General features: G+C 37.2%; 1 protein-coding gene across 1 annotated transcript; it reads left to right on the plus strand.

The window, feature by feature from the left end:
* The first annotated feature begins 6,708 nt into the window (after positions 1-6,708).
* LOC117630287 lies at positions 6,709-12,373 on the plus strand. The gene is made up of 8 exons (XM_034363031.1): positions 6,709-6,780; positions 9,050-9,224; positions 9,693-9,745; positions 9,926-10,003; positions 10,792-10,967; positions 11,944-11,978; positions 12,086-12,247; positions 12,366-12,373. The coding sequence occupies exons 1-8, from the start codon at positions 6,709-6,711 to the stop codon at positions 12,371-12,373; spliced, it is 759 nt and encodes a 252-aa protein (XP_034218922.1).
* Positions 12,374-13,702: the final 1,329 nt, after the last annotated feature.

The raw sequence follows: 13,702 nt of genomic DNA on the forward strand, positions 1-13,702 counted from the left end.
CGTCAGATTTGTGATAGCCCCTTCCTTTATCAGTAGAGCTTCAGAAGAAGAAGATGGGTTTCAAGAATGCGATCAAGAATAGAAATGGCTTCAGATGGCCTCTAAAGCATGAGCAATCGAATGAGTAGTTGCTGGGAGATATGATGAAGACATTGTCAATGCTTTGAACTATACAAGTCCTGCAGAAAGATAAAGGACCAAACTGTTAAAGAAACTGAAACAACAACGGTTTTATGTTATACTGTCGTCTTTTCTCGTCGTCTATATTAAGGTAAGATGGCGGTAGATTTATAATTACCGACATAGATTATTTTGTTAAACGTCGTTAAGTGTAATACAACCGACGTGGATTTTTAAAANCTAACCCGAGGAAATTATAAATAGATTTTGCTTTCCCGAAGAAATTTTAAATTAATTCAGTTTGAAACAACGACGGTTTTTTGTTATGCCGTCGTTTTTAACTAACACGACGCAATATTTGTTTTGCGACGTGGAATCTTTTCATTTAACGTCGTTAGGTTTAATATAACCGACGTGGATTTGAATTTTTAAATTATGAATAGAATTTTTTTTCCCGTGACCTTTCAGTTTATTTTTCAATTACAGTGCGTTATAAATAGAGTTTTTTTTCCGGAGGAAATTTAAAATGAAGGAAATTAATGTTCTGGAATATGTAAAGTTTCTTTTTTGGATGACAGATTTAAATAAAATAAGAATATAAAAACAACGACTGTTTTTGTATTACTGTCGTCGTTTTTCGTCGTCTTAAGTAAGACTAAGACGACGTAATATATTTGTTGAGCGACGTTGATTTGTTTTTTAAACGTCGTTAGGTATAATATAACCGTCGTTGAAAATTGTCTCTCTGATTGCAAATTTGCAACGACGTTAGGTATAATATTTGTAGATACACAAAAGCACACACATCATCAACTTCCAAAAAATTGTCTCTCTGATTGCAAATCTGTGTCATCTGTTAAGATTATGATGTGGAACAGAGTTCCATCTGGTAAGATTTCGTAACCCTTGGGATCTCAGAAAAATCTGATTATGTCGGCGGTTTTCTATATAAACCGTCGTGGTTATTTCAATTCTTGTCATTAAGTAGATCTACCGACGTAGGATAAGAAAATCAAAGAAAAAAATTGTTAACAAAAATTCTTATTAAGACGACGGTTTAAATTAAATGTACGACGTATAAAATGAATAAATACGACGTTAAATTTTATAGTACGATTTAAAGATAACGTCGTAGAACTATACGAGAATGACGTCGATATATTTATATTTTCCGTCGTTGTACATTAATTTAATACGGCGATATTTTGTATTTTAAAGCCGTGGATTTGTTTGTAATTATACGGCGTCTTATACGAAAACCTCGTCGTGTTATTTTATGAGTAAAACGGCGGCTTTTATTGAAATCGTCGTCTTTACTTTCTACGTCGGTCGATTCATAACTTCTGCCGTTCTTTGTTGGCTTTGATTTTACACTGCGGAAATCTGTTTCAAATAGACGCCGGTTGTTTAATTAGGTACGTCGTTGTTTTTGAACAGCCATTTGAATCTCCATTTTTAGTTGTCTAAGGTGGCATTACACGACGGTGTTTTTAGAACCGTCGTCTTTTTAAAAACCACGACGGTTTTCACTTAGACCGTCGTTGTTTTCTGGTCGTCTTTTTCACTTTTTGTAGTAGTCGAGCTAAATTTTACTTATGTTGTTTTTAGGTTTGATTATATGGTATAATGGGTCGAGGCCCCTAGGACAATTGGTGATAATTCATAGATGGTAGTTGATGCATGCTAGAAATTTGTGGGAAGTATTATTGCACCTTTGCAGATTGAAAACTTGGGAAGTTATTTTATGTTGACTGCAGTGGTACTCGTAAAATTATTTGAGTTCCTTAATTTCATTTCTAGTATATTAATTGACTTAATTGTTCTTCCTTGATTCATTTGTAGGCTGGAAGCCTTGTCTGTAAACTGTGTGCTATTACATTATGTGTGCTAGCAGTTGGCTTCTTAAATTATGTTCTTGTTGTAGGTTGAAAATTTGGGGAATGTTCAATTTACAGGGGAGATTCTGCCGACATTTAGGTAGAAAGTCTCGTACCCTTTTTCCTTAATTTTGTAAAAGAGGATGTAGTTTCAGAAGTGGACTCGGCATTAGGGTGATGTCAGAATTTCCACAGGATTTGTCTCGAGTTCCGAGGAATTTGGGGCAGGTCTTGTCAATTGTGGCTCAAGTTGACTTTGTGTCTCTGAGGCCTGCGAGGAATGCGCCTTGGGTTGACTTTGTGTTCTCGAGGCCTGCAAGGAATGTAGCTCAGATTGACTTTGTGTTTCCGAGGCCTGCAGCGATGTAACAAATGGGATACTTGGAATTGACGGTATATGAACGGGGGTACGCCTAGGTGGAGAGTATTTAAGTTTGAGATATTTTAAAACTAAAATTGAGGATTTCATTTTGTTCTTATGGGCAAAGGTTTTAATATCTATTTTTCAGATTTTATGAGATAAGGAATGAATGGTTTTGTTCTTCGTTTGCATTCATGAGCATTAAGTAAGCTTTGACGGAAGAGTTAAAAAGGGCTTTATGAATTTGGTTGTTGCAATGTATAATTTATGCACGTAAAATATAAATTAACGCTTGAATTTGAGAAAGAACTACGTGTGGCTTGATCCCTTGTTAAGGATACGTAGGCAACCTAGAGTTATTAGGTGCAGCCGCGAGACCAAATGATTGAAAAATGGTTCAGTTTAGTTGCTTTGAAATCGGAGACATATTCATTTTGTTCCAAAGTATGAATCAATTTCTATTGGTAAAATGTTTTATTTGATTTTAAGAGACATGAAGCCAAAATAATATGATATTTGGTTATGTAAAAATTTTGGGAAACGAGCGAATTACATGGGAGACTTTGCCGAATTTTCGGCAGAAGTCAAGCTTGAAGAAAAAGAATTTAGGAAACTTAAAAGGGCATTTTGTTCAAATGTGTAACGACCCGGTCCTAAATAAATTGGTAATTATTAATTTATTCAGATAAAAGACCATTTTGCCCTTAGAATATTTTATTAGGTTTAAAGTTGACTTTTTGACCAGGAAAGAATTTGGGAATTTCGACTGCACCGTTGCGTAGAGCACGGCGAAATGAGTCCGTAGACACGTAGTGGGCCCGAATCGGAGTTGTAACGAAAAAAATATGATCAAAATACCCTCAGTGGCATAATCGTAATTTTTACAAAAAGGGCTTGATAAAATTTGATTTTTCTGTCTGTCTGTCTGTCTGTCTCTCTCTGTCTCTCTGTCTCTCTGTCTCTCTGTCTCTCTCTCTCTCTCTCTCTCCCCAACATCAGCCCTCTCTCTTTCTTCGAAACTCCGGCCACCGGCCATGGCAACGGACGAGACTGGTGCCAAAAGGACCGGCGTAGCCTCGCCGTCAAGACCCGGCCCTTCCCCGACATCAGTAGCTGAAAAACATGATTCTTAGGGCGATTTTTGCTCGAAACTTCGTCTGCTTTGATCTCTCTCCTCCGGTCTCTATTTTTGGCGATCAAGGTATCAAAATTCATCCATTCTTCATAATCTAGCCGATGGTTGGGTAGGATTTCATTAATTTTGAGTGTTGGTAGCTTGATTTTCCAATTGGATTTCGGCCAGTTTTGGAAATCCGATTCTGGCCACTTCCAGTCATTTTTTGAGGTATGCCCAAGAACAAAAGTGACTCTAAATGTGGTGTTAAACCTAGGGTAGGAGCCTTGAGTCGTGATTTTGAGTTTTTTCGGCGAAGGGTTATCGCTTTGGACACCCACGCGCTTTTGGCGCTTGTGGTGGCCAGTGGGCACTATAGAAAAGGGGCATTGTACCCCGATGTGATCCCCAGGTTCTCACGAGTTCATAGGCGTGCTCGAATTTTAATTTGGATACCGTTTGAATCCCGAACGGATTCCGCCTATTGTGTGTTATCCAGGTTCAATAGGTTTGAACCATTGGATCATCTTGAAATTAATATATGATAATCTAGACATCCTTAGGATCATGTTGATTCGATGGATCATAAAATGTAGTCCTGGATACTTTGGAAATGCCAACCTTAGGGCTAGGTTACAGTAATCGTCCGATCGTGCAATCGTGAGCGATCTGACAGTCCGATTCGGACCAAACTTGCAGGACGTGTATCCTAACCCTTGTGGAACCTATAGGAACTTTCAGATCGTAAAACGGAGATCGGGGGCCACGTGGGCTCGGTTGACCAAGTTGGGGTAGTTTGACCTCTCGGTTGACCGTGAGTCTTCCGAGATTGCTTCCCTATTCGAGGAGTACTAGAACGACCTTATTAACGAGTCTCGACCATTAGTTGAGTTATGTTGGCTATGGGGGGACTTTGAGTGTTTTATGTTAGCGTATGGAAACTCTTTGATATCATTTTTAATAAGTGAAATTATGGATTTGATGAGTGTGGGTAAATTGATTTGATGAATGGTGAAAAGCAGTCATGGGCTTGGCTATGATTATTAGGAAGTTAGTGGACATTTATGTTAAATATGCATTAATTTCAACAATTGAAAGAATATGCATGGAATGGGTATATATATATATATAATTATAATTTGGATTAAAGATTGAGAAATTAATAAGTTGAGATATTGGTAATATTAAATTGAGAAATGGATTTTGAGGTGGAATTTGGAAGGAATTTGGGGAATTTGGGAATTGAGAATTATGTGTTAATATTGAAAGATGTAGGAATATACTATGTAAGTACCATCCCCTAGTTACTAGGCTTCCCACATGTGGCGTTGCAATTTCTTGCGTGTGGGAAGGACATATAATTATTAGGTCTCACATGTGGCATTGGAATTTCCGGCATGTGAGACACACCTCATACGTAGTGTTGGATTTTCTGGCATATTGGAACAATATATAATTATTAGGTCTCACATGTGGCGTTGGATTTTCCCGGCGTGTGAGACACACCCTATACGTGGCGTTGGATTTTCCGGCATATGGGAGGAATATATATTATTAGGTCTCACACGTGGCGTTGGAATTTCTAGCGTATGAGACACACTCCATACTTGGCGTTAGATTTTCCGGTGTATGAGAAGAATATATGATTATTAGTCTCACACGTGGCATTGGAATTTCCGGCGTGTGAGACACACCACATATGTGGAGTTGGATTTTCCGGCATATAAGAAGAATATATGATTATTAGGTCTCACATGTGGCGTTGGATTTTCCCAGCGTGTGAGACACACCCCATACGTGGCGTTTGATTTTTCGGCGTATGGGAGGAATATATAATTATTAGGTCTCTCACGCGGTGTTGGATTTTCCGACGTGTAAGACACACCCCATACGTGGCATTGGATTTTCCGGCGTATGGGAGGAATATATAATTATTAGGTGTCACACGTGGCATTGGAATTTCCAGCGTGTGAGACACACCCCATACGTGGCGTTGGATTTTCCGGCATATGGGAAGAATATATGATTATTAGGTCTCACATGTGGCATTGGATTTTTCGGCGTGTGAGACACACCCCATACGTGGCGTTGGATTTTCCGGCATATTTTAGGAATATATGATTATTAGGTCTCACACGTGGCATTGGATTTTCCTGCATATTGGAGGAATATATAATTATTAGGTCTCACACGTGGCGTTGGATTTTCCGACTTGTGAGACACACCCCATACCCCATATGTGGAGGATTTTCCTGCGTATGGGAGGAATATATAATTATTAGGTCTCACACATGGCGTTGGAATTTCCGGCATGTGAGACACACCCCATACGTGGCATTGGATTTTCTGGCGTGTGAGACACACTCCAGACATGGCATTGGATTTTCCGGCGTATGGGAGGAATATGTGATTATTAGGTCTCACACGTGGCGTTGGAATTTTTGGTGTGTGAGACACTACCAGGGAGAAGATAAAGGGATTATTTTATGATATCGGAGAATGGTTAGAGTATAAAAAGAATTATGTATGGTATGTTGTGATTTAAATTAAAACGGGGAAAGATAACTCTTGAAATAACTTACTTGTACTATTGAAACGGTTGTATATCATTTGGTGCATGACTATGGTTGAAAAAACTACGTGTGGCTTGATCCCTCAGTTAGGGTACGTAGGTAGCTTGGGGTCCCACCCAGGTGCAGCCGCAGACTAAATTTTATTTATGTTGATTTATTGAGGTTGGTCCTGAAATTCGGTTGAAAACGAGATGCGAGTAAATAATTATTCGTACTCCGGTTGGCCGAGGGAGGATTGTGTAAGTGTGTTCTGGTTAAAATAGGTACAAAACTCGTTTGGAATTGTTGTACGATTTAGGCTGAGGCCTTAAACTATTTGCGATTGTTTTAGGAGCTTCAAATCTCGCATGTTGGATATTTGGAAAATTTAAACGATGTAAATTGCATTTGGCATTCATAAGTATGTTTGAGTTTATTAGTTGCCTTGTTTAAGGTATTATTTGACTTAAGAGCTTTGTTGGAAGTTTTGTTTCTGATTATTCAGAGGCCGGAGGCTGATTATGTGAATTGCATAAAATTATCTTGTGCATGCTGCTGGTTGGTGATATTAAATGTGTTATATGCAGGTTGAAATTTTTGGGATTGTTCAATTTATAGGAGAGACTCTGCCAAAATTTTGGTAGAAAGTCTCCGTCTTTAGTAAGTGGACCCGACATCGGTGTGATGTCGGAAATTTTCACAGGATTCGTCTCAGGTTTCGAGGAATTCAGGGCGGATCCTGTCAAAATGTGCCTGGTATCTGCCAGGTATCGGATACGCACAGGGTTCGGCTCAAATTCCAAAGTGGAATTTGGGTCGGGTCTTGTCAGAAAATATTAAATGATAACGAAAACTCAAATTTATTTCAAAAACAATCTAAAATACTAGTTGATGTTCTATAAATTAACACTCATGTTCTTTGATCCAACAATTACCTTAAAGTTAAATATGTGAACTCATGATTTTGGACCTCTATAATTGAGGATGATGTTGTGAGGAGTTTGTATCAATTTTTGGTCTATTTTTCTGATTTTTAATTATTTTTAAATATAAACTTGAAAAAAGTAGGGAGCTTTAGTAATATACCCAAAATATGGGCTGGAATTATAAAAAAAACCCTACATGGAATGCACTTTAGAAACACACAACCATTTACTACATATGAAATTTGTATTGAAGTTCCTATAAATTACATCTTTGCCATTGATTAACTTAAAACAAGCCTAACACAAAATTCCCAAAAAAAAACCCAAAACAAGCCCAGCGAACCCATATCAATTTTTTTTTTTGAAAAAACCCAAACTTAAAATAAAATAAATAAATAAAAAATCATGAAAACCAAGGGTCTGTTCCCATGACCCTTCATTCTCCATCAAACCTCTGCAAACCATGTCATAGAAGTATATTGTTAATATAAAAGTATATTGTTAATAACATATCATAGAGGTGCATTATTAATATCATGATATAGAAGTACATTTGTTAATACAATTTCATAGAAAAACATTCTTAATGCAATTTCATAGAAAAATATTGTAAATACCATTTCATACAAAAAATCCAAAAAAGCCTAACAAGAGATTCAATATCCTTTGCAGCCACCTCCAATTGTCCACAGTTTCACTAGATACAATCGCAAAGGCAAAAGAAAATACCTCTACAAGAAAGGAAAAAAAAAAAACATTGTTAATACTATGTTATAGAACTATTTTCCTAATAAAAATCACATTTTGCATATCATAAACTTCAAGTGCACAGCCATATATAGAGCAAAATATAGAGCGTGCTTTGTTACTGAAAATCTGTTAATACTATGTCATAGAAGTACACTGTTAATACTATGTTATACAAATCAACTCAATTGCAGGGTATCAACAGTAAAAAAAACTACATAAAGTGGTATTTATTTATAACTCATTAATAAATACCCAGTATAGTTTTATATGAATTAACCGATCATTTATTAATTTAATAATATATTTAGAAACAGTCCCGATCTCTTGGACCACAGGAGTCCAAGAGATTGTAGTCACCCACCGTTGGATATTAATCCAATGGTTCAAAATGATATATATAAATGCAATATGACATAAATGATTATTACCCGATTTAAGTCATAAATGAGTGAACCGTTGAATTTACATCCAACGGTGAGTGACCATAAATCTCTTGGACTAAGGGGATCCAAGAGATCAGGACTATATTTAGAAATTAGCAAAGAAAGCATATTTCAAAAAAAAAAGAAAAAGAAAAAAAAAAGGTAAAGAAAGCATCATTGTCGAAAGTGAAAGAAGAAGCATTATGTGAAAAGAAAAAAAAAAAGAAGCATTCAACACCCCCAGCCTCTCCCAACCCTCCAGACAGCCATACTTCCACTCCTCACCTCGCCACAACCAGCCATCCCCAACCCAGTGCCACAACCATCCATCCCCAACCCAGTGCCCCAACCCTAATCTTATTAGCGCATACCCACCCCACATTGAATCACGTAATGCTTCTGCACTTCTTATGCCTTCAGAGATCTTCCAAAGCAACTTGTATTGGCTCCACATGCATCTCTTTGAATATTATCTTGTCCCAAACCCAGAAAGAATGCTTTTTGAATTGATGTGATATGGTTTTGCTCTATCCATATTTCTGATCGACCATGCAGTGCATGTTTGTATGACTTTTCTTAGGGTTTATCTCAGAATGCAGTTAGTTACATAATCTGAGTCTATATATGTTGGTTGGTTATTGAACTCTGGTCTCTTATCTAGGAAGGATATGCTTTTCTATTATAAAAATAAACAATAAACCCTCGGCTCTCCTTGGGTTCCAATCTATTCTAAAATTCCTCTAAAGTTTATCTCCTAGCCTGGTTGTGCACGGCAGATATTAGACAAAGTTCACCAACCAAGCAGTTGCAATTCCTCAGAGCATACCTGGTTGGCAAAACGTAGGCACTCGCAGTAGTTGTTCGCCACGTGGTAAGTGGTATCGATTTGATATTCTCTATTTTAATTTTAATTTTCGTTTTTGGTAGAGACAAGACGGTACTTTGTTTTGTTGCTTCTCGTTCTCTCTGCACTCTCGCTCCTCGTCGCTTGTGGGCCGATTCGATTCGGTTGGATTCGATCGGATCCCAATTCCCAACCCAAATCAGTGTTTGAATGTCAGGGATCGTGAAATCACCCACGGCTTTCGCACAGTAACGCCGTGTGAGTTTTTATTTCGGTGTCTAATGGGTTTTGGTAGGTTTTTTTTTGGACCGCCGTTTGAGATCATATTCGGTATTTTTGTTGTTGTTGTTTTTCTTGCCTTGTCTTTGATTTATTTGGGATTTGGGTTTTGTGTGATTGATGCTTGTTGCAATTCGAAAAATGGTATTTGTTGATTTGTACATAATTTTGAATTTATTTCATATGGTTTTGCTCTATCCAGATCTCTGATCCATCATGCAGTGCATGTTTGTATGAGTTTTCTTAGGGTTTATCTCAGAATGCAGTTTGTCACATAATCTGAGTCTATGTATTGGTTGGTTATTGAACTCTGGTCTCTTACCTAGGAAGGATATGCTTTTCTATTATAAAAATAAACAATAAAATAAAACCCTCGGCTCACCTTGGGATCCAGTCCATTCTAAAATTCCTCTAAAGTTTTATCTCCTGCCTGGTTGTGCACTGCAGATATTAGACAAAGTTCACCAACCAAGCAGTTGCAGTTCCTCCGAGCATACCTGGTACACTTCTCTCAACTTTGCCTTAAATTGTAAGGTTTTGGTTGGACACTAACAATTGAGTGGGTCTTAAATGAAATTTACGAATTTTCTGTCCATGTTTTCCACCTTAAATTTTAATTTTCTATTTTTCGTTTGGTCCAATTTTATTGATGTTGTACTTAATCGCATAATAAACTACAGGTCAAACAAGACCAGCGAACACAAACTCTGGGGTTTCCGATGGCAGCAAACATGAGAAATCGGAGAGCAAGAACTACGGTATCAACTCCGGTTTTTATTTGAGATATTTAGTGATATACCCATTTCTAGCACTAATATTATAAATAAACCCTACACAATTGAATTCCTATAAACAAACCCAAAAAAAACCAAAAAATGATAGCTAGCCTTATTGAATTTAATATTGATTATTAAATTACTTTGATGCCCTATTGAGTGCTTTGGGTATTTTTATGAGATTTTGGGGTTGGGCTTGTTTTAAGAAATTGATGGCAGTTTTGTAATTTATAAGAAGTTAAAAGCTTTTTTGTTATATTGTAAATGGGCTTTGGGTGTGTTTCTAAAGTCCATTATATATAGGGTATTTTTATAATTTGGGCCCTCATATTGGGTATAATAGTAAATCTCCCTTTTTATTTTCTTTTACTTATTGGATTCTTTTCAGAGTTTTTATTTGGGATTTATACTCGAGGTGAACTTTATAGTATATATATTGGTCACATTATACAGTGCCTTTGCATTGAATTGCTATTTTCATGGCTATTGTGAAACAGTTTAGGTATATATCGTATGAATTTTAACTCATGCAACACTTTATCTTTCAGAAATATATTTGATTCAAAGACCGCTCAAATTTTAAAATTGTTGCAATGTATAAATATCTATCAAGCTTGTCTAATTTTCTATTGAATAAGTTGGTCCTATAATGCACACATACCCCTTTATTTTGCTTAGAATATTTTGTCGCTTCCTTCTTCTTTCATCCCCTCACCTCTCCTCTCTTCTTTTTCTCTCTTTGATGTTCTCTCATTGTCTCTCATGATCAGGTGGACGGACTCGCTGCGGTTGACAACCTCGACCTCCAAATAGAAGACATAGCTGCTAGATTTAAGGAATTCTCAGAATCAGTCAAGGCGGCGCTCTCAATTGAACAAGTAGGTGAATTCTTGGAAGCTAATGGCCAAGATTTGTCTGGCTCTGATGATGCTCTTCTCCGAAGATGGTAAATATATTATGGGCTCAGAACCTTCAAATTTTTAGGCACAATGATGAGAGTGACTATTTTGTTTGTGCCTTGTTTAACTTTACAACTTATAATCGTTTGTGGCAGCCAAGACTTGCTGTTTTACGACCATACATCGCCTATTATTTGTATGTTGGTTTAGACAAAAAAATAAAAATAATTATTTGTATGTTGGTTCATCACAGGCGGCGGACGGAGTGGAAATAACACTAAATATATTTCAAGATGGCATGAGGGAGATCAATGGCAGGAGGATGAGCAATAGAACTTTTTGGATCTATGTATACGTAGGGGTTTTTGTGGTGACCTGTTTCTTTATCTTTGTGGTCAAACTTTGGTCCAACCTGTCCATGGAATGAAGATCCCAAAACTCTTATGGATCTCATATTTAGACGCTCTTTTGTTGTTGGAAGGCTAAATTATGAAGTATGTTATTAAGTGATTCGGTGGATTGTCTAGTAAATTATATCAGTCTTGCATACCTGCTTCCTTCCTAAAAGGCCTTGTCTTTTGGTAGTAGTTGTTCGCATTTTGTGTGCGTTTATACCGACTCATATAGTTGACATGTAGTTTCATTACAAAATGTAACTACCTTGAGACATTGCTTGTTTAATTTATGATGTGGAAAAAAAATGCTGTTTTAAGGTTCTTTTAGATGTTGTCGATTTGTGTTTTATAATTATGTACAAGTTTGTTCACTTGCTACATAATACATGTGGAATTACATGATGCCTTCCCTTCCTAAAAAACAGACTAATTCAGGACATCTGCTACTCATGGTTACACTTAGAGAGGGAGTTTTGTATATGTGAAGGATGTTTCCTCTATCAAAACTGAGTAAACCAGTACTAGTGCTTCTATATCTGGTATCCTATTTGGTTCAATTTGAGTAAGTACGCATATGTATTGCCTTGTTAATGGAATATATTTACTTGACTTGTGCTCCTCTTTCTAGGTCACTCCTCGCCTGGATGAGCTTCAATTATTTAGGTCACAGCTAGAGTCCAAATTGACAGAAGAGGGGGAGAATTCTTCCAAGAAGAATGTTCGTGACAAGAGAAAGCAAGTTTCAGAGATACCTGATGAACATTATCCAGCAAAGAGGCAGAAAGATGCAGCTCAAAAGCCAAAGAAAGCACATGGGAAGGATTCTGATGTTCTGAACCCAGGTGAACAAACAGTGGAAAAGAGCAAACCGAAGGGTCACAAACCAGATATACAAAATGAGCAACGGATGGAAGAGCGTGTTCCAGAGGAAGGTGCACTGCATTTGTATCAAATATTAACCTTAAGGCAAGTTACGCCCCCAGTCTCCCTTCTCATTCTCTTATTTTTAATGCACATGCGTGATCTTGGAAAACTGTTGGTATTTTGCAGGCAAATGATGAACATGTGCGTCAATTCTTCAGTGATGTTGGGGGAGTGGTTGCTTAGATTACTGCATGACAAGTTCAATGGAAAGTCAAGGCTCTCTCTCTCTTGCTCCTGTCAGTTTAATTAATTTTCCTACCTGTGTGTCGTGCTTTTTTGTTTACCTTGAAACATTCAAAAAATAAAAGTAAAAATCAGAAGAAAAAAACTTGGCCCGCTCTATGCGAGAAGAACACCCATTCTGAAACCTTAACGACGTACCAATCTTCCAAAGCTACATGCTGTTTCTCTTATTATTAATTTTCTATGCTACAATTTCCAGTATTCATAATAAATACATAGCAATCCATATAAATATTGAGTGAATTATTATTGAAGTATTATTGCCATTTTACTGGCCTTTAGTGTTAGCATTCACAGACTATGATCTGCCATGTTTAGTTTTGGATTATTGATGGATGGAGCTCATGTAGGAAGTAAAAATGCAGAGAGAAAACTTGGAGAAGAAGAAGATGAAAGATTAGTCTATTATCTGTCTTAGTCATGCACAATCTGTGCATGCCAATATATCAGTTAGGAAAACAGAATATTCCTTCTTACAACATCCAATCTAACCAATGATTAACTACCCTATGAGATAGCAACACTTGGCACAATTCTACTACACCTAAGAATACATCTCAGCTGTCCATTTGGACTGTGATCCAATGGCTCACAATTTAAGCAATAAACTCAGCTAAATCTCTTATACTTTAACACTCCCTTCTAAGTGTTTAGCTGAAATGATTCCAAGCTTGCTCCTTAGATATTCAAACCGATTCCTTGCCAAAGCCTTAGTGAAGATATCTGCATTCTGCTCTCCAGTTCTGCAGTATAACAGATCAATCTCACCATTTTGCAAAGCATCACGAATGAAATGAAATCTTCTGCTTATGTGTCTTGTCCTGTGATGATGCACATGATTCTTTGTTATTGCAATTGCAGAAGTGTTGTCACATAGGATTGGTGTAGCCTCAACTTGTTCTTCACCAAAATCAGATAGAACAAATCTTAACCAGACCGCTTGAGCTGTAGCTTCAGCTGCACTAACATATTCTGCCTCTGCAGTGGATAGTGCTACAATGCTCTGCTTAACAGATGCCCAAGAGAAAACACCAGATCCAAGATGAAAAGCATAGCCAGATGTGCTCCTCATATCATCTTCACAGCCTGACCAATCACTGTCACAATATCCAACCAGCATTGCCTCTTTTCCTTTCTCATATGCAATGCCATAGTCTAGAGTACCTTGAATGTATCTAAGTACTCTCTTAGCAGTTCCCATATGTTTCTTTGTAGGTCCA

This window comes from Prunus dulcis, chromosome 6 (genome assembly GCF_902201215.1).
Source record: "Prunus dulcis chromosome 6, ALMONDv2, whole genome shotgun sequence".
Taxonomy (NCBI): domain Eukaryota; kingdom Viridiplantae; phylum Streptophyta; class Magnoliopsida; order Rosales; family Rosaceae; genus Prunus; species Prunus dulcis.